At 44.6% G+C, this 20,901-nt stretch overlaps 3 protein-coding genes across 4 annotated transcripts; all 3 read right to left on the bottom strand.

Annotated features, from left to right (window-relative positions):
- Positions 1-7,824: 7,824 nt before the first annotated feature.
- On the bottom strand, positions 7,825-11,174 carry LOC108164025 (lysosomal alpha-mannosidase-like). 2 transcript variants are annotated; one of them, XM_017299600.2, is made up of 4 exons: positions 11,045-11,174; positions 10,616-10,986; positions 10,086-10,556; positions 7,825-10,029 (listed from the first exon to the last, which is right to left on the bottom strand). In XM_017299600.2, the coding sequence occupies exons 1-4, from the start codon at positions 11,156-11,158 to the stop codon at positions 8,016-8,018; spliced, it is 2,970 nt and encodes a 989-aa protein (XP_017155089.2). In that variant the 5' UTR covers positions 11,159-11,174; the 3' UTR covers positions 7,825-8,015. The 2 variants fall into 2 exon arrangements, with proteins under 2 accessions (XP_017155089.2, XP_017155088.2); XM_017299599.2 differs by having other exon boundaries at positions 7,826-10,029; positions 10,616-10,989; positions 11,045-11,173.
- A 323-nt stretch (positions 11,175-11,497) lies between these two features.
- On the bottom strand, positions 11,498-15,157 carry LOC108164026 (lysosomal alpha-mannosidase). The gene is made up of 5 exons (XM_017299602.2): positions 15,052-15,157; positions 14,625-14,995; positions 14,103-14,573; positions 13,209-14,034; positions 11,498-13,143 (listed from the first exon to the last, which is right to left on the bottom strand). Exons 1-5 carry the CDS (start codon positions 15,133-15,135, stop codon positions 11,959-11,961), a joined length of 2,937 nt encoding a protein of 978 aa, XP_017155091.1. The 5' UTR covers positions 15,136-15,157; the 3' UTR covers positions 11,498-11,958.
- A 2,109-nt stretch (positions 15,158-17,266) lies between these two features.
- LOC108161224 (lysosomal alpha-mannosidase) lies at positions 17,267-20,606 on the bottom strand. The gene is made up of 4 exons (XM_017295448.2): positions 20,416-20,606; positions 19,979-20,349; positions 19,447-19,917; positions 17,267-19,384 (listed from the first exon to the last, which is right to left on the bottom strand). The coding sequence occupies exons 1-4, from the start codon at positions 20,497-20,499 to the stop codon at positions 17,287-17,289; spliced, it is 3,024 nt and encodes a 1,007-aa protein (XP_017150937.2). The 5' UTR covers positions 20,500-20,606; the 3' UTR covers positions 17,267-17,286.
- Positions 20,607-20,901: the final 295 nt, after the last annotated feature.

The raw sequence follows: 20,901 nt of genomic DNA, 5'->3' as shown, positions 1-20,901 counted from the left end.
CAGCTCTTTAAACATCGCACCCACTCAACGCAACCATCGTCTCGGCTCGGCTAATTTTGCAACACATTTTGATAAGCTGGAAGCTTCCTTTCCTCTTTTTTTCCCCTATATACTGTTTCCATATTAAAAATATTGTTTGCCTTTGCTCCAGCCCCAACTAAGGGATGTTGCATTATAATATATGAACACTCTCACGGCACACCTATTACTATACTCGTGTATGTGTGCGCCATTATGGAGGATGCGACGCCTGTTTTGTGTTTTTGCTTCACATGTGTGAAATTGCATGTACGTAGGTACAGGCGCAGGTGTGTGCCGTATGGCGTATGGCGTGTGGCAAGGAGAATGATGCATTAGACACATCATAATTAAACGCGGCATGGTGCTCATCATCGTCACCCATCTCTCCGTCATTATTATCAACATTTTTTCCATGATTATAATATGCCACTCGTGATGTTGCTTCTGGTTCTTGCAGCCAGCACCCGCGCCAATTAGGGAAATTGTGTGCTATTTCCAATTTGAAAATTTCAGCTCTTCTCGCTCTTCTTCTTCCGGCTTGTCTTTCCCCGACTCTGGGGGCTTAAGTGCCCCACCAACCAGCCAGCCAACCAAACAGCGAAAAAATATTACAAACGCAAGAGAGGCGGAGTGAAATATCAAATACCCTTGCAGACACTTTCTTTCAAAAGCTTTTATTCAAATATAAGTATTTGTTTGTATGTGTGGAAATTCGAATATAAAATATACATGATTTATTTCTAAAAATCTAAAAATATATGATCCAACATTAATTCTTATTTACATATCTCTTTCTGGAATATACGATTAAGCTAGAACTAAGAGATCAAATATATATATGAAATACTAGCTTGAAAGCCCCCTAGCCACTCGCTTCGGTCATGCTCCAAACCCCGGATCACTCGCCTTCCTTGCGCGCGCACGTATGTATGAGTAAAATATCGGACGACGACCGAAAACTCTAAAATCCTGGTATTTGTGCAAACTTATACCGAGACTTCAAATTCCCTACAGTGAAGAGTATTAGAACTGAATAAAACAAAGGTAAAATCTGCGATTTGTTCACCGTTCAACTTCCAAGATCTCCCTCCTGTATGTGTGGGCTGTGGGCTTTGGGGGTTTTGTGTTGTCCATTAGCCAAAATGGAGCAGGCTATTTTTGATTTAATGAGCCATGGTCTAATGGATTTTGATGTTTCGCTAACTGTAATTAAACACTCGCTACCCCAAAAAAATCAGACAACGAACAGTTTCTGTAGTTCCCTCAAGTCTCTGCTTTTGTTTTCATCCCATAAGGAAGTTGGACTCTCAAGTGCATATTTCGGAAGCTCTTGGAGCAGCAACAGAATCTTCAGCAGTCCCCAAAAAATAACTAACCAAAAACGATTTGGGGGTGCAAACTGAAAGTATAACAACGAAATAAATAAAAAAAAAACAGCGAAGTAAAATAAAATAAACAAACAAATGCCTCATTACATGCGAAATTAAATTTAAATGTTTGCTTAATGCGATTCCCAGAGTTGCCCAGGGTGGTCCCGGAATAGTACGGGGTGCTCGGGGCTACTGGTACCCAGCAAAGGGCGGAAAAGGTACAAGCCCGAACCCAAACCCGAACCCGAGCAGCACCACCAACGCACATCAAATATAATTTCATTTTGAAGCCCAGGGCTAACCAAGGATGATGACGATGACGATGAGGAGATGACGGGTCGCCGACGCATGCTTAGAAAAATATTTCTGGTATTTTTCCTTTTTCTTTTTTCCTTTTCCATCCCATTTTTCCTGTCGTTTTTTGGCCTCTCGACTGAGTGGAGAAATTAGAATTTTTGCGTGTGTCTGCGGTCGCCGCATTTGGACGCCGACGGATGCCGCCATCGCTCCAGGCCGCATTTCCTGACACTCTCCCCCCCCGCCCCGTGACACATAGCACCAAATTTAATATATATTTATGCAGGGTATAAGCTCAAGGGTGAACAGGTTATATAAGGTTTGGCAATAAGGAATAAATGGGATAAGATGGGGAGTTGAAGGAACAGCGAATCTCAGCAACAATTATTCGAAAAGATTCCAAATTGCAGTGATCCTAAGTTTATATTTAAAAATATTTCAAAATAAGAACTCGAAAGATTTATCGCATAGATACTTAGATCTGAAGGAATAAGCATAGTATACAATTTAAAATATGAAATTCTATAAATAACTGTTAATATGTACATATGAATTTTTGAATTTGAAAGGATTTATCTTAGATATCTCTCAATGCGTAAGAATATATTTTTTATTGAAATAGAAAGATCTGTTTTGATTTTTAGATGTACCATGTATGTAGATGTAGAAGTACTATAATGGTTGGAAAATTCGCTGAATTATTGACTAATAGCTCTACTTAAATGTACATATATTTCCGGAATCTCTTGTCTACTCCCCTTAATAATGGTCATCTAAATGTCGACTCTTTTTTTGTGGAAACTAACTGGTAAATATATAAGGCCGGAGTCTGCCAGAGAGACAAAATCATAATAATTTCAATATTTTTGTTGCCGGTTGATGTTGATGCCGTTGCCTGCTGCTGTCAGCTGCAAACTGTCAACGCAGGGCGTTTATTTGACAGCCGCTGGGGATTAGAGGGGGTACGGAATGGGGCATGGGAAATGGGGGGCTGAGACTGATGAGGCAGAAGGTTGTTCGGAAGTTGGATGGCAGCGGGGTGGCACGCTCAATTAAAAAATAATTTTTGTAGAATTATTAAAAAAATAAAATGTAAAAAAATAAAAGGAAAGAACGGGCATACCGAGGGCAGATCCTTTTTGGATCTGCATCCCAATACATTCACATGGCCATAAATTAAAAACTTAATAACGAGCGGGGCACAGGATTCAGCGCAAAAACCAGGACATGCCCAATACGTGTATCCTGCTCCTGCCTGCTCGATGTCCGCAGTCACATCACATACATATCTCTCTGTCTCTCTTCCTCTATGTGTGCTTCTCGATGGGATGCGACTGCGGCAGCAATAAATCGCTAACAGCAAATAAATCAACGCGCATAAATTCCAATGTTCGCCGAGGATGCATGCCCCGACTTTATTTACGACATTGCGACAAAGACAGTAACGGCAAAATGCTGCCCCTACCACACACCTCTACAACTCCTCTACATCTTTCCCTCTCACTCAGTCTCCCGTGCCCCTGACCCTACTGCACCTTCTAGAAATGAGAGGGACGAGGTCAAGCCAAGAGGGTGCCTTGTATCTATTTTTTCCTATGGAATAAAAATTTATTGAGATCGAAATGCGCCCGATAGATATATAGAAAAATTGTCCATAGCGGAACGCCCACTGTTGCAGGGCTCGGAAGCTTTCGGCTATAGGAAATCATTTTGTAGGAAAAATTTTGTTATTTTATCGGCCTATGGCACTAACAATAACATTACTTACAATAGATCTATGAAGGTATGACATTCTTTGGACCATTTTGTGGATTGGTAGCTAATTTTTTTAAGAATTACTGCAACTACAGATGTATCGTCTAAAAACGGCCTATACAATACAAAAAAAAACTTGTTTAAATGTCATAGTTGAAGAAACATTAAAAAAGGAATATAACTTTAGCTTTGGGTCGGTATATCTTCAGGTTTGTTCGTTCTATAGACTCGAAAGGCTGTACAATTTTCTTATGATTTTATTTGGTTTTGTGCATATCAGCTCTGAAAATGCCGATTAAAAAAGCCACCAAATCTCAGTTTCGGAATTTAAAAAAACGATTTTTGGGTCTATTGCATATTCGAAGTACGACTCACCCAGCCCAAATTTTTGTACATCGTGACGAACGAAACATCTCAAACAGAAATAAAAAAGAACATCCCCAAAACTCATTAATAAAAAAATCAAGTGATTCTTCAAGCTCCAGGACTTTTTCTTAAATTGCCAACTATCTATTAAACAAAATACGTTTTAAATTAAATTAAATTTGTATAGTTGTTCCCAAAAAAAGGTATAGAACCTAACATTTGTAATGTGCCTGCCAAGGTCCTGTCAGGGCACTGCGGATTTCGGATTCCCATTCAGCCGGCCAGTGGCAAAGCCAATGAACACGAAAAAGGTTGACCTCAGTGTCGGGGCAACATGTCCTGCCTGGAAAAATGTCAGGCTAACGCTGTCCGTGGTTAACCGGAGAGGCAGTCAGTTGCCAAGGGTTAAAAGGGTTAACCCCAAAAGCTAAAACAAAATGCAAAAAGGCGAAAACCTCTAAAAATGTGAGTTGGCAGGAAAGAGGCAGCAGGAGTCAACGACGGCAAGGACGAGTACGAGTATATTTGGCGCATTAAAACAAAGGGATGTGCCGTGTGCTAGACAAATAGACAAAGGCCGTGCCTGTGGACACATGCGAGGCGCCAAATCAAGCCTTGATTTATAGCCCAGCCAAAGGATTGCCAAAGGAACAGGACCGAGAACACACACAACCGGAGAAAAAACTAACATTAGCACCCTTGTAAATGTGTAAAACCGCCAGGGAAACAACAAATCAAAGGGGACTACTCATAGGAATGTGATTTCCATCCAGGAACTCATAAGAAACTCCGGGCATCTATTAGTTGCGCCACTCGGCCAAGGTTTCACCTTTCCAGTGAAACTTCTAGGTGATAATTTATTTATTTGGGATTATTTATTGCACATACATCATAATTTTTGAGACTCTCTGGCTATATATTTTATTCCTTAAGCAGGCTCCAGGCGGCCAGCATCCAGCAGGAAAGAATTATAACTTTCAACAATGAAGGATGCGCAATAAATTAAAAATTCCAAACTTAAAAACGTAACAATAAATACATGGCAGGCACGGGGACGGGGTGTCCCTACCGGCAATCGCCAGGAACAGGACATGCAGTTGATTTATTTGTATTCTATGGAAAATCAAAGAGCGGAGAGGAGCAGCAGCAGGAGTCGCACATCCCAAAATCCCTGCCATACCCGCGAATACGTCTCAAAGAAACGGAAGTATTTATTTCATAATCGTTATGATGTAATGAAGAAAACGTCGAGATTGCTTCAAGATTGGACGGGACTTCTGTAAAAAATCATGTACATGGTGTTCTTATATACAAATCAATGAAATATTGATCAAATATATTTATATTGTATGTGAATTTCATTCCAGATATGATTTTACTATATTTTCATATATTTCAGCTAAAACAATAATTCAGCCTAACAAATGAAAAAAGTATTTTTTGGTACAAAATATTTATTTATCTTATTTTTTGTTTGTTTTTTTTTGTAATGCTTGAATCAATCTGAAGAAATATTTTTCATAGTTATATTTAAATTTTATATTTTAAAATAGTTTTTAAAGAAATCATGTAATTTTGAATAGACTCATAAGAATAAATACTTATCCTGGAGTACCAAATTGCACTCATCTGTGCAACTCCCTAGTCGACTCTCAGTGTGAATGATTTAAAGGAACAGCGCAAAAAAAGGAAGAATAGGAAGAAACCGAAACACATCCTCAACATCAAAATACGTGGCGCATATTAAATTCTTATAAAATCGGCATTCGCTGAGGGATGCTCTCGTCTCTGGCATGGGGATCGCAAAGGGGAGAGAGAGTGGAAGGTAGCACTATAGCTCTATAGATAGACTAGGGCGCTATTGTTGTAAGTTTGAGGCATTTTTATGGTGTCGTGTCTCTACCTCCGTTGGATATGAGCTCCTGCTGCGATATTAAAAACTTGTTGCTAATAAAAAAGATTCGGATACGCTTGTCGATTTCCCAGATGATGACGATGATGCTAATGCAGTGGCAGTTGATGATGATGACATCAATGACATTTGTTGCGGTTCAATAAATTCGCAAACGCTTGGAAAAACGTGGATATATACTCGTACTCTTCCGTTTGCCGTATACAATATGTATGAAAAGCATTATGTGTGTGCGGATTTTTATAGACCCTAAGTAGGCTTGGGCCTCACTGCGCATTTAATTGTTCTGCGGAGGAAGGATGGCAGCCAGCCAGTCAGCCAGTGGCAATTGTCAAAGCGAAACGCTTTCCCATTCATCGACACATCGTTGGGTTCGTTCGGGGTATCCCCGGGTGTTGTTTAGCTGTCGGATAATCTGCTGCATGTTGCCGTTGATTAAAATGACACACACACACACACGCAGATAGACAGACAGACAGACAGATACCCACACTTGCCCGCAATTTACCGCTCCGGATAGGTCGGATGGGGTCGCCTGGTGGGGGCCGGGCCTCCGGTCGATTGTCTATAAGCCGACTGCAGTTCGTTCCCTCCTGTATTTCTGTATTTGAAGTGCCAAAAAGCACACGTTGCCCCTTTTTTTTTGTCGTATTTGTCGTCGTTGTATTATTGAGTTGTCGAGTGCGCGTTTTAGTGAGAGGATTTATGCTCGATGGCTCGATATTTGTTTAGCCGCTTAGTTTTACCATTTGTCCATTGTTTTTTGCCGGCCGCCCTTTTTTGAATATTCTGGTTCTATGTCTGTTGTGTTCCCGTTTGAACTCCGTGCTGGGTCTAAGCTGACTTTTCGGGATCATAAAGAGACGACAAATGGGTGAAAAAATGTAAATATTTCATCGCAAATTTGCATACCTGTTCGGATTGACTGTTCAATCAATTATGAAATTATGAAAACTCCACATGAACGAACAGTTAACACGTTATTATGGTAATTGCAGTACCACACTCGCATGCCCGAAAAATCCAGTCCGAAAATAAACAGCAGCAGGGAGTCCGTTCAAATGGAATGGCATCCAGGCATTGTCTTACCCATTCGGCAGGAGAGGATGCTTTCTTTTTTGTTCTGCCCGAGCCACGCCCACACACAGACACACACATGGGAATACGACTGAGTCGTAGGATTTTCAACACCCAACCTTATTATAGTCTGGGTCTGGCCCTCGATGCTGAAATTACTTAATCAAAGTTGGATTATCTGCAGCTCAGGAAGTAAACAGTGGGAGTGGCAGAAAAGAGTGGGGTGTTGGTTTCCTTTGAATTAAAAGCGCCAACTCAACCGAAAGTCGGCAAAGCAAAAGTTTGACAGTGCGGCAAAGGCAACAGCAACCGGCAACAGCAACAGCATGGGGCACTTGGCACACATATGCGCCACTGTCCTTCCATGCCGAGCTGCAGCTGAAACTAAATTAAATTCCATGTCTAATACTCGCACAAGGATTACGACCAAACAACGCCTGAGCAGCTCGATTGGGCCTGGGCCTGGCCCCCGGCACTCGCCCCGCCTCGCCTCATTGCCTAAGACGGGTAATATTAAATAATTTTTCCCATCTACCAAAAACGAGAGCCTGCTCAGAGGACACACACATATGGCATGAATTCGCTCGCTCATTGTTTTGCATCGCAGTGGCAGAGTGGCGTGGAGAGTGGCATGGAGGGCTGTCCCAACCAGGAGCAGCCACAGATTAAAGTCTCCCGTGGCGAACTTAATAATAAAAGCCCAGGACCAAAGTCCTGCAATGGAAGATCCTTATACGAGTATGTATGATGATGGCACACAAGTATTTTGTAGGTAGATGCCACGAGGGGCATTGGGCGCAAATCTTTTTTCGAGTGCTAGACATTAGCAGCATTAGAACAGCAGCAGAAGCAGCAGCAGCCATGAGCAGCTATCGCATACAGATATCGTTTATATATGTAGACACATAAGAGCTATAGATATACATGCCAGCCATAGCTTAAAGCTCACAACTAAAATGTAAGCGACCAGGAAGCGAGCGACGGGGTTGGGGTCGGGGTCGGGGTCACCAAAATAGCCAGAAGGACTTATGTCGTCTAAGTCATGCATAGGAGCAGGGGATTTGAGGCGTGGGCTGCAGCAAATGTATCCGCATTGTAAGCTTTAAATATGTTAAGCAGTTCCAGCATATAATCTTCTATTTTTCTCTATTAATTATTAGCACGTTCAAAAAAATTTATCTATCATGTTTTACACAGCCATTGGCATCGGGGTTCAACTAAACTGGCTCCTTTCGGATGATGAATGTACGGATTTGCATGGGGCTCAGGGTCACACTGAACTCGGAGGCCTCATGAGACTTGTTCGCCGACAAGGGCTTGTGTTGCGACATGAAGAACTCGGGTTTTCGGGGCCTAGGGCCGGCTCCATAATGATGGAATTTCATACGTTTCATCTCGTTCAAAGGCAGGTTGCCATCCAAGGTGGTTTCGCGGATCTCGCTACCGCCCAAGCTATCGAATATCGAGCGAATATTGAAGCTAACAACCTTTCCTTCGATGCGATCCAGGAAGTTCTCCAAGCGCAAGAGGATCTCGTCATCGCTGAAGGGTTCAAGGGTAAGCAGATGCACCGATTGGGGCAAGCCATTAAAGTCGGGTAATAGCTTGGGTACAGCGTTGCTAATTGTGTTCTTGGATTTGCTGAAGAACTTCCAGAAAGGCAAATGAATCTCTTTCTCAGCCTGACGCTCAGCGATAGTATTTTCTTTGGCCACTGCATTGAGAATGAGAAACAGTTTTCCCCTTGCAATAAGACCATCACCGAACTGCTGTTCGTTTAAGGCTTCTGCAGCACCGGAGCCATCGCTGAAATAGCTACGGCGATGGAGCATAAACTCTAATCGTCCATCACTCATACTCGATCCTCCCTGAGAGCGATCATTCAGTAGGACCAGTCGCTTGGCATTATCCTGCAGGGCAATGCGGGATGTGACTGGATAATAGTTACCACTCGTAGGTTGCTTCTCCAAGTCGGGACTGAAGTCTTCGCGCTTGTCTCTTTCTCGCCTAATCATCTCGCGACCATTGGAATCGGTATAAAAGACGCCATCTGATGAGATTCCAGTATCGAAAATAGTAATGATCTCTCTGCCAAACCCTGGGATAGGACCGACCAGCCATTCAAACTCCACACGGTTGACTCCTTCATAAATCCGAATGACCTGGGAGATGTAATCGTCCACCTGCTGATGAATCTCCTTAACCAAATCCCCATCGTATACTGCGAACTCAATATCGTCTGACAGCACATCCATGGGTTCATCTTCACGGAAAATATAGTGGCACGATCGTGTAGTCTTGAACACTCCAAAGTTCTGCTCAATTCCCTCAACGACACCGTTCATCTGAATGGTCTTTAAGCGACCCGTATAATTGTCGATCACCAGTTTAATCTGGGATGTCTGGACCACAGTTTCCGAATCAACATCGGATTGAGTCTCGTCCTTTCTCAATCTCTTGGGTAGGAGGATTTTCTTGCTCTCAGTCTTCTCTATCTTTTTGATGAAGTAGCTGGCAATCTTGTTCACGGAGGCCATGAACACAAGCTCGTGCTGAGTGTTGTTCTCGCGGTATTCCAGAGCCAGGACCTGCCAGGCCACTGGGACAACTTCAGAGGCCACCACGCGTCCCTTCTCATCGATCACCTGGTAGCTCTCCTCCTTCACGGGCACTCGCACATACTGGGAGGAGGTGTGGGCCAATGGGTTGAACAGGGTCACGACCACGTTGTCGGCACTGTCCTTGGTGAAGGCGCACTCACTGATGTTCAGTTGCAGGCAGCTCTCAAACTCCCCCTCTGGAAGGTTGGTCAGGACTCGTAGGGCATCCCGGGCATTGCTGGCTCCTCCGATAATGCCATCGTACAGCAGGCGATCGTAGTCGTTGGACACCTCCTGCTTCTCCGTTCCAGTGATGGCATCGTGGTGCTGCATCACACCCATTATCTGGCGGAGGTAGTCCAGATCCTTCTTTTGCTGCTTACTCGAGAGCCCGGCGAAGACACTGAGTTGCTTCACGGTCTGCAGCATGTGATTACCGTCGCGCTCGAAGCGTTTCTGGGTGGGTCGGGAGGTGTAGTATCCTGTCCAGAAGCTGTCCGCCTCATGTGAGTGGGGCAGGAAGTCCTGCGTCTTGTTGGGCCATGTTTCCAGAGTCTGATGCAAGGACTGCAGATAGCAGCTTGGGGTTGAGTAGAAGACATTGTACCTGAACTGGAGACTGTTGACATATCTATGTGGATGGAAAAGTAAGATTCCGTTTCGAGATTGAGGCTGATAATAGCTCACTTAATCAGTTTGTCCATATTTTTATAGTTCTTATGGGCATTTTCATAATGAAAATCATCACCCATTGGAACCATGATGTGATAGGAGCGGTAGTGCGTTTCCAGGCCCTCCAAATATTTGGTGAAATCATTAACCCTGTCCCATACATTGTTGTCATAGCTTGTTCCATCAACAATGGGGTCGTCATTGCAAAGCAAATCAAAGCAAAAGCCAGGAGGGGCCGAGTAGTGGTTGTAGAGCATTCCGGAGAAGAGTTCCATTTCATCGAGGGACTCGCTGGCATTCCAAATCATTTCCAGGCCCAAGTTATTCGCACGTTTGCTCTTATCCCTGTGATCCATGCGAGCAAAGAACTGTCCGTCGAATCCCATTTGAGCAAACATCGAGGCCTGCTCCCGGGAGTGGCCAAAGGCATCGATCTGCCAGCCAACACGGGGACGTGCGCAAATACCGAATGCCTCATCAAGGAACCTAAAGATTAGTATATAAAGCCATGGAAGTCCCATGTGGTCAACTCGGTTACGACTTACTTCAATCCCACTGTGAACTGATCGATCACACTCTGATAGTTGACTGCCGCCTCATCGTTCATGGTCCAAGCTCCGCCTGTGAATACCAGACGACCTTCGTTGACCAATCGGTTGACCACCTGCTTCATTGACTCCGTCTGTTCCTGCCACCATTTGGCAAAGAACGCGGTCTCCACTTGAATAAAGCGACGCTTGGGATTTTCCAAAAGTGCATCGATGACTGTGTCGATGATGTACTGGACTCTAGCATGCTGGATGTTGTTCTTGTGGCCATAGTAGTACTGATCCACCGTCTTGAGCCAGCCTACATCATCGTGGGAGTGAGGCACCAAGTGAACGTTGACCATGAAGGGTTTTGTTTCGGGACAAGACTGCTAGCCGCTAGCATCATTAGTTTAAACTAACCCGTTAAAAAGCATCTGTAATTACCTCATAGCCACAGACAGCTTCAGTTGTGTCGAATGCCAACCATACTAAAAATATAATTATGCCGTAAAAATATTTCATTGCGGTGTGTTTTCGATGGGTGGGAGTCGAGTCCATGACTGATTTCTCCCCTCGTTTAAGCTGTCTTTTTATAAAGAATTGATAAGCAATGAGTACTAGAGTATATTTTGAATTTGAATCAATTAAGCGATAGCCATATTCATAGCCCACCATAATCAATATGTTATCAATTTCACCGTGCGGTTAATCTGGGATTTGAAGAGGTATTGCAGTTCTTATCAAAACCACTTGAAGGTTTTAAATGGATTTTAATTGATGAATGCCACTTACGATTAAAGAAAACTTTTATGAATTTGTACTACTTGAAGTACCAGGGCAATCAGGGATCTTATCGCTAAGAAAGTGAGAGCCACATACATTAATTATACCTGGTACTCGATGTGTTTGGGGGTATTTTATTTTTGTGGCGAATGTTGATGTATCTGTAATACCCAGAAAGAACCGTTTCCGACCCCAAAAATATAACGGCTGATGTTGGTTTGAGTAGAGAGAGAGAGAGATTGAGCGACAGATGTAGCAGTAGCAAAAAAATGCAAAAAGATACAATTTTCTAAAATTATAATCACATATGTAGGTCATAAGATGACATTAGATGGTTCCTGTCATTCTGCTATTATTTTCCCATCTTTCATGACAATGGCTGACAAAATTGCGACAGAATGCGGAGGGATCCACGATACTGTGATACCAAAATACAAAGGGAGAGAGAGAGTGAGAGATAGAGTGCGGCAGTCATCGACTCCAATAATATATTGTAGAAGTAACAAAAATTATAAGCTCATATATACATACATATATAATATAAGCTTTGGGTACTCGTTACCCGTTCTCGCTCGTTACTTTCTTTTAATAACGAAAGTACGAATTTGCATTGGGTGTAGCGTGACACTAAACTCCGATCCTTCCTGGTGTTTATCCGCCTCCAGGGGGTTGTACTCGGCTTTAGAGTACTCGACAGCCGTTGGTGGTAAGACGCCAGATGCTTTTGCGGGGAACTTGAATCGCCTCATATCGCTCAGTGGCATGTTGCCATCCAAGGTGGTCTCGCGGATCTCTTCACCGCCCAAGCTATCGAAGATCTGCCGAATGTTGAAGCTAACCACATTACCCTCCGTGTGGTCTACAAAGTTCTCCACCCGCAGCAGAATTTCATCATCGTTGAAAGGCTCCAGGGTGAGAAGATGCACTGGCTCAGGGAAGTCATTAAAGTCGGGTATCGATTGAGGCATAGCATTTCTGCTTTTACTGCTGTCCTTGCTGAAGAACTTATAGAAGGGCAGGTGAATCTCCTTCTCTGCCAGACGCTCAGTCCGAGTATTTCTTTCTTTGATTGAGCTGAGGACTAGGAACAATTTACCTCGGGCAATCAGACCCTTGCCATACTGCTCTTCATTGAGAGCTTCGCCAACGCCGCCGCCATCATTGAACATCAGACGGCGATGTAACAGCATTTCCAGCTGTCCGTTCTGCAGGCTGGCCCCGCCCTGCGAACGATCGTTGAGCAGGACCAACCGTTTCTCATTGTCCTGCAGTGCAAGGCGGGAGGTGACTGGATAAAAGTTTCCGCTGATCGGTTGACGGCTCAAGTCTGAGGTAAAGTCCTCCCGCTTGTCCTTCTCTCGCCGCATCAACTCACGGCCATTGGAGTCCGTGTAGAAGACACCATTTGATGAAATTTCACTGCGGAAGTTTGTGACAATCTCCATGCCCACGTTGTCTACAATGGGAATGGGTCCCACCATCCATTCGAACTCCACACGGTTGACACCCTCATAAATGCGAATGACCTGGGAGATCCACTCGTTCACCTGCTGATGGACTTCCTTGACCAAATCCCCTTCGTACACTGTAAACTCAACATTATCTTGCACTACTTCAATGTCCCCATCTTGACGGAATGTGTAGGCACATGAAGCGCGGGTCTTGTACAGCCCAAAGTTCTGTTCAATGTTCTCCGAAACTCCATTCATCTCAACAGTCCTTAGGCGGCCCGATTTGTTGTCTATCACCAATTTGATGAGCTGTGGAATTATGGTTAAGATTTCCAGGTAAGATCTAAAACTATCTGAGAGCTACCGAAGCTTACCGAATTTTGAACTACAGTATCGGAATCCTCTGCATGGGGTTCAACCTTCTTTATCGAGTGGCCCTTCTTTGGATTGTCGATCTTCTTGATGTAATAGCTGGCGATCTTATTCGCGGTGGCCTTGAAAATCAGCTCATGTTGGGTATCATTGGCGCGGTGCTCTAGTGCCAAGACCTGCCAGGGAACTGGCACAATTTCTGAAGCAACTTCATTGCCATTCTCATCATTGACTTTGTAGTTCGCTTCTTTCACGGGTATTCGCACATACTGCGTGGAGTTGTGGGCCAATGGATTGTACAGCGTCACCACTACGTTGTCAGCACTATCCTTGGTAAAGGCGCACTCACTGATGTTCAAAAGCAGGCAACTTTCAAACTCTCCGTTGGGAAAGTTGGTCAGAAGCCTCAGAGCATCGCGGGCACTGTTGCCAGCTCCGATAATGGCATCGTACATCAATCGATCGTAGTCGTTCGATACGGCTTGTCGTTCGGTACCAGTAATGGCATCGTGGTGCTGCATCACTCCCATTATCTGGCGGAGGTAGTCCAGGTCCCTGTTCTGTTGATCGCTCGAGAGTTTAGCAAAAACACTGAGCTGCTTGACTGTCTGTAGCAAGTGGTTGCCATCGCGCTCGAAGCGTTTCTGGGTGGGTCGGGATGTGTAGAAACCGGTCCAGAAGCTGTTCGGCTCATGGGCATAGGGAAAGAAGTCCTGGGTTTTGTTAGGCCACGTCTGCAGGCTCTGATGGAGAGCGTTGAGATAGCAGCTCGGGGTTGAGTAGAAGATGTTGTATTTGCTACCATTCGCCTGGCGCTCGTTTATATACCTTTTTGAAATTCCAAATGATACGCACTTGAGGAACATTTATGGTTAAAATACTCAGGCAGCACTTACTTGATCAGCTTGTCCATGTTCTTGTAATTAACCTTGGCATCCTCGTACTGGAAATCACCACCCATTGGGATCATGATGTGATTCGTTTGATAGTGCTTTGAGACAGTTGCCGCATAGCTAATAAAATCATCCACCCTGGACTCCACATTGTAGTCGTAGCTCTTGCCATCGATAATCGGGTCATCGTTGCACAGGACATCAAAGCAGAAGCCGGGTGTATCCGAGTAGAAATTGTATAGCATACCCGTGAAGAGCTTCACTTCACTCAAGGACTCGCTGGCATCCCAAATCATTTCCATAGACAGATTCTCCAGCCGAGTGTCCTTATCGTTGTGATCCATGCGGGAGAAGAACTGTCCGTCGTAGCCCATCTGGGCAAATATCGCCGCCTGTTCTCGAGAATGGCCGAAAGTATCGATTTGCCAGCCAACGCGAGGACGAGCACAAGCACCGAATGTCTCGTTGAGGAACCTATCAAACGAATGAGTGTCTTATGATGAAAATCTCATAGAGTTAACCTACTTCAATCCCACTGTAAACTGATCGATCACACCCTGGTAGTTTACAGCCGCCTCATCGTTCATGCTCCAGGCTCCACCCGTGAACTCAAAGCGTCCTTCGTTGACCAATTTTGTGACAATTCGTCGCGTGGTCTCCGACTGTTCCCTCCACCACTTGGCAAAGTAGTAGGTCTCCACCTGAATGAAGCGACGCTTCGGGTCGCTGATGAGCTCCGTCACAACCGTATCCAAAATGTATTGGACGCCAGCATGGTGGATGTTATTCTTGTAGCCATAATACGACTGATCCACCGTCTTAAGCCAGCCGACATCGTCGTGGGAGTGTGGCACCAAGTGAATGTTGACCATGTTCGACTTTGTTTCGGGACATGACTGCAGCAAATAACTTTAAAATCAAGCTCTGCGTTTTCTCGTGAGTGTTTACTAACCTCATAGCCACAGACAGCATCGGATTGCTGCGGTTGGATCACCAAAAATGAAACCAAGAGGAGAACAAAGCCCAGACGTATCATATTGGCAGGAATTTAAAGCAAATTGAAGCAAGAACTGACTTTCTTTTAGCTGAACATGCTGTTTTATAGGCAGAGGTATGACTTGATAAGGAATGCACACGAATGATAAGAAATAATATGCTCGTACATAAGATCACTGTGATAAGCTCTATTAAGCTGTGATTAACTCTAAAAACAAGAGACTTATTGCTGTGCGAGACTCGACAAGTCGACACACGGTACATCGAAGACGACTTAGCTGCACAAGACAATGCTTCCTTTTTGCACATACTTACATTTCCATGAATACAAAACACCCTTGGATTTCATGGGTACCATAAATACCGTAGTATTGGAATTTACTGATAAACTCTCTCGAGTGTTTACTTTTGCATGACTCCCTTGATGATGTACTTCACTTTTATACGATCTAAAAATATCTTGATTATTCAGTTTGTATTATTCAGTTTGTTTGCGTTTTGCCTGGGATCCGCGCGTAACAGCCTTCTGCTGGTGTCACACGGGCCACTTGACGGTGCAGTAACTGCATCGAATCTTGAAAGATGCAGTCATTGCATGTCAACGTCCACACAATTTAATGGGAGCAGTACTCGTAACTTCTGTTTTACTGACAACTATATTTTTAATCAATGCTTATCGAGTATTTAAATGGGGCGAAGTGCGGATAAGAGTTTGTTTATGGAAATGCATTACCAGTACAATTACCTACAAATACAAAAATATACAAAAATACATAAATAACAATAAAAACGAGGGGGAACGTTGTGAGTTGCTGCGGACACCGCAACTCTACGGTTATACCCGATACTAAGTCAGTATAACTCTCCTCCGGCAGACGCCGCTAATATTAAACGACACGACAAAGAGTGCGTGCGAGAGAGACAGAAAATCAGTCTGAGCGTCACGTCGGGCGCTGCGTAGCCACTGCAAATTGTTTTGTTCCTTTTGGCTATTAAAATCTGATCTGATCTGATCCAGATTCAGCAATCTGATAGATATGGTTATTATCTATGATTCTGCGTTTTTAGTTTTTTCGAATGTGCAATATTGTGGATGCAACAGATTTTCGTTCTTTGTGTGGGCGGAAGGGGGTGGGGCGAAATTTTGAGATACACGTTTTATAGTAAGATCTAACTGGAGTGCGAATACCAAATTTGGTTCCTCTAGCCTTAATAGTCTCTGAGATTTTTGAATATCCCCAGATTTTCGTCCTTTGCGGGGGCGGAAGGGGGTGTGGCGAAATTTTGAAACAAACTCGCCTCGGTCCGATATATTAGGAGTGTGGATAAGATATTTGGTTGCTCTAGCTTTTGTAGTCTCTGAGATCTAGGCGCTAATGTTTTACTCTAAGCAAAGCCGCCTATGCTACGTGTGTGTTAGAGAGAGACAGGGCGAGAAAAAATGAAATTGTTTTCTTGATGCTGGCTATAATAATAATACGATCCAATTCAGAATCCGCAGTCTTAAAGATATGGTCATTCTCTACAATTCTACGTTTTTGGTTTTCTCATCTCTTTAAAATTGTGGATGCCACAGATTTTCGTTCTTTGTGGGGGCGGAAGTGGGCGGGGCGAAGTTTTGAAATATTTTTGTAGCAGTGACATATCACAGAAGTCTGGATCCAAAACATCGTTGCTCTAGCTCTTATAGTCTTTGAGCACTAGGCGCTGACGGGGACGGACAGACGGACAGACGGACGGACGGACAGACAGACAGGGCTCAATCGACTCGGCTATTGATGATGATCAAGAATATATATGCTTTATGGGGTCGGAAGCGATTCCTTCTGGACGTTACACACATCCGCTTTTACCACAAATCTAATATACCCCAATACTCATTTTGAGTATCGGGTATAAAAATATAACAGATTTTTTCTGACAAGACGAGAGTCTCACAATTGTTTAAGCGATAGAAATTTTAATAAATGCTCAATTAAACGCAAATTAAGTCTTCAACCTCTTCAACCTAAGAAATAAACGATATAGAGTTATCATTAGTTCTGACAAAGTTCATGAGATAAAACTGTTCAGGTTTCATGGGAACCAAAGATGGGAGATAAATTCCTATATTTTTAAGTTCCTTAAAAAATCTCATTATCATGACTTTTAGTTCTTTTAAGTTTCTTTCATTTCAGTTTATTATTCTAATTTATTTCTTCTTGATTATAAAAGTACGAATTTGCATTGGGTTCAGGGTAACACTGAACTCCGAAGCTTCTAGAGAACTATCGGCAGTCAGGGGCTTGTGCGCCGCGGTGTAGTACTCGGCCTCTGTTGATATCGCTCCGGATCCTTCCGCATGGAACTTGAATCGCTTCATCTCGCTCAGTGGCAGGTTGCCATCCAAGGTCGTTTCGCGGATCTCCACACCACCCAAGCTATCGAAGATCGGCCGAATGTTGAAGCTAACTACCTTGCCTTCGATGTGATCCAGGAAGTTTTCTACGCGCAGCAGGATCTCGTCATCGGTGAAGGGCTCAAGAGTCAGCAGATGAACCGACTGCGGGAAGTCATCGAAGCTGGGCACCGCCTTGGCGACAGCGCTCTGGCTCTGACTGCTGGCCTTGCTGAAGAAAACGGAGAAAGGAAGGAGGATCTCCTTCTCGGCCACACGCTCCACTTTGGTCGATTCCTCCACAGAGTTGAGGATCAGGTAGACTTTTCCGCGTGCAATGAGGGGTTTGTCGTACTTCTGCTCGTTCAGGGCCTCTCCAACTCCATATCCATCATCACGAATAAGACGGCGATGGAGCATGAGCTCCAACTGTCCGTCCTTCATGCTAGTTCCTCCCTGAGCACGATCGTTGAGCAGTGCAATGCGCTTGTTGCTGTCCTGCAAGGCAATGCGGGATACGACTGGATAGTAATTTCCACTGGTGGGCTGCCTCGACAAGTCGGGGGTGAAATCTTCGCGCTTGTCCTTTTCTCGTCTAATCATCTCGCGACCATTGGAGTCGGTGTAGAAGACGCCATTCGAGGAGATTTCGCTGTAGAAAAGTGTCACAATTTCCCTGGCAGTATCCTCGTCAGTTGGAATAGGCCCGATGAGCCACTCGAACTCCACACGGTTGACACCTTCGTAGATGCGAATGACCTGGGAGATCCATTCGTTGAACTGCTGGTGGACTTCCTTGACCAAAGTTCCATCGTAAACCGTAAACTCCACATCTGTAGTCAAGAGTTGCATCTCGGTAGTCTCTACCTCACGGAACACGTATGCACCAGAAGCCGAAGTTTCATACACTCCAAATTTCTGCTCAATATCCTCAACGACCCCATTCATTTCAACGCTCTTCAAGCGACCCGTATTATTGTCGATCACCAGCTTGATCTGGGATGTCTGGACCACAGTTTCGGAATCATCATCGGCGTAGGTATCAACCTTCTTCATCGAATTCACCTTCTTAAATCGATTGGGCACCTCCAAGTTCTTTTTGGTTTCCTTCACAGACTGTTTAGCAGACTTAGGCAAGACAATTTCCTTGTTTTCTCTCGTCTCGACCTTCTTAATGAAGTAGCTGGCGATCTTGTTCACGGAGGCCTTAAAGACAAGTTCGTGCTGAGTGTTGTTCTCGCGGTATTCCAGAGCCAGGACCTGCCAGGCCACTGGGACAACTTCAGAGGCCACCACGCGTCCCTTCTCATCGGTCACCTGGTAGCTCTCCTCCTTCACGGGCACTCGCACATACTGGGAGGAGGTGTGGGCCAATGGGTTGAACAGGGTCACGACCACGTTGTCGGCACTGTCCTTGGTGAAGGCGCACTCACTGATGTTCAGCTGCAGGCAGCTCTCAAACTCCCCCTCAGGAAGGTTGGTCAGGACTCGCAGGGCATCCCGGGCATTGCTGGCTCCTCCGATAATGCCATCGTACAGCAGACGATCGTAGTCGTTGGACACGGCCTGTTTCTCCGTTCCAGTGATGGCATCGTGGTGCTGCATCACACCCATTATCTGGCGGAGGTAGTCGAGGTCCTCCTTCTGCTGCTCGCTCGAGAGCCCGGCGAAGACACTGAGCTGCTTGGCGGTCTGCAGCATGTGATTGCCGTCGCGCTCAAAGCGTTTCTGGGTGGGTCGGGAGGTATAGTATCCTGTCCAGAAGCTGTTGGAGTCACTGGCATAGGGGAAGAAGTCAAGAGTTTTGTTGGGGTACGACTGTAGACCTTGATGAACAGAGTTCAGGTAGCAGCCGGGTGTCGAGTAAAATATATTGTAGTGGGATCCAGTAGCCTGGCGTGCGTTGACATATCTAAAAAGTTAAATCGGGCATTGAGCAGATTACTATTAATCAAGTAGACCGACTTTTCTTACTTGATCAACTTGTCCATATTCTTGAAGTTGACCTCAGCATCTTCGTACTGGAAGTCACCTCCCATGGGTATCATGATATGGGTCGTGCGGAAGTTTGCCGCGATCTTAGCCGCAAAGGCGATGAAATCGTCCACCCTGGAGTTGACGTTGTTATCATAACTGTCTCCGTCGATAATTGGATCGTCATTGCAGTGCACATCGAAGCAGAAGCCGGGAGTGTCCCAGTAGTGGTTGTAGAGCAGACCGGTGAAGAGCTTCACTTCACTCAAGGATTCGCTGGCATCCCAAACCATTTCCAGTGCGAGGTCAACCATGCGCCTGAACTTATCGCTGTGATCCATGCGAGAGAAGAACTCTCCATCGTATCCCATTTGTGCGTACAATGAGGCCTGCTCGCGACTGTGACCGAAAGGATCTATCTGCCAGCCAACGCGAGGACGTGCACAAATACCGAACGTCTCATCAAGAAACCTAAAGATATCAGTCCATATAGCCACGTAAGTCCCACGACTACATTTCTGTTGCAACTTACTTCAATCCCACTGTGAACTGATCGATCACACTCTGATAATTGACTGCCGCCTCATCGTTCATGCTCCAGGCGCCGTTGGTGAACTGCAGACGACCATCGTTGACCAATTTCTTGACTACCAGCTTGTGGGTCTCCGTCTGTTGCTCCCACCATTTGGCAAAGAAAGATGTCTCCACCTGGATGAAGCGACGTTTGGGATCCTTGATAAGCTCTGTGATGACTGTGTCGATGATGTACTGGACACCAGCATGCTGGATGTTGTTCTTGTGGCCATAGTAGTACTGATCCACCGTCTTGAGCCAACCGACATCGTCGTGGGAGTGTGGCACCAAGTGAATGTTGACCATGTTGGGTTTTGTTTCGGGACAAGACTATAGTAGATGGAAAGATGGTTGATGGTTATTTCAGTCCATGGAAAATATCAGAGCTCGCATCACCTCATAGCCACAGACAGCTTCAGTTGGTTTTGTGTCGATGGTCAACAGTACGACAAAAAGAAAAATGCCGTCGAGATACTTCATTGCGACTCCTTTAAAAATGTAAAACGTGTGACTATACAAATATAAGAACTTTATGCGACTCCAACAAATAGGTGGCTCGAGCTTGAGTCCACAACTAATTTTCAATCAAGTGTAAGTTGCCTTTTTATATGGGGAACCCAACACAACATAGCTGTGTTCCCTGGCTATGAGTTGATAAGAAATGAGCACTTGACCGTATCTTGGATTAGGGAAAGTGAAGTGATGCTTAAAAACCAATTAAGTAGGTGCATTTGAAAGGTATCCCCTGGTTTGGTTGGTAATACGTTTCGAACATCATGTTGTACATTGTAGGTAATCGAATTCCTCCATTCTCGACATATGGCAGTCCTAATAATCTTGCACTAATACGTTTATCTTAATTGGGTGCCATATTTAACAATC

The sequence above is a fragment of the Drosophila miranda genome, chromosome 4 (assembly GCF_003369915.1).
Source record: "Drosophila miranda strain MSH22 chromosome 4, D.miranda_PacBio2.1, whole genome shotgun sequence".
In the NCBI taxonomy this organism is placed as follows: domain Eukaryota; kingdom Metazoa; phylum Arthropoda; class Insecta; order Diptera; family Drosophilidae; genus Drosophila; species Drosophila miranda.
This window is presented reverse-complemented; position numbering and strand designations above follow the sequence as displayed.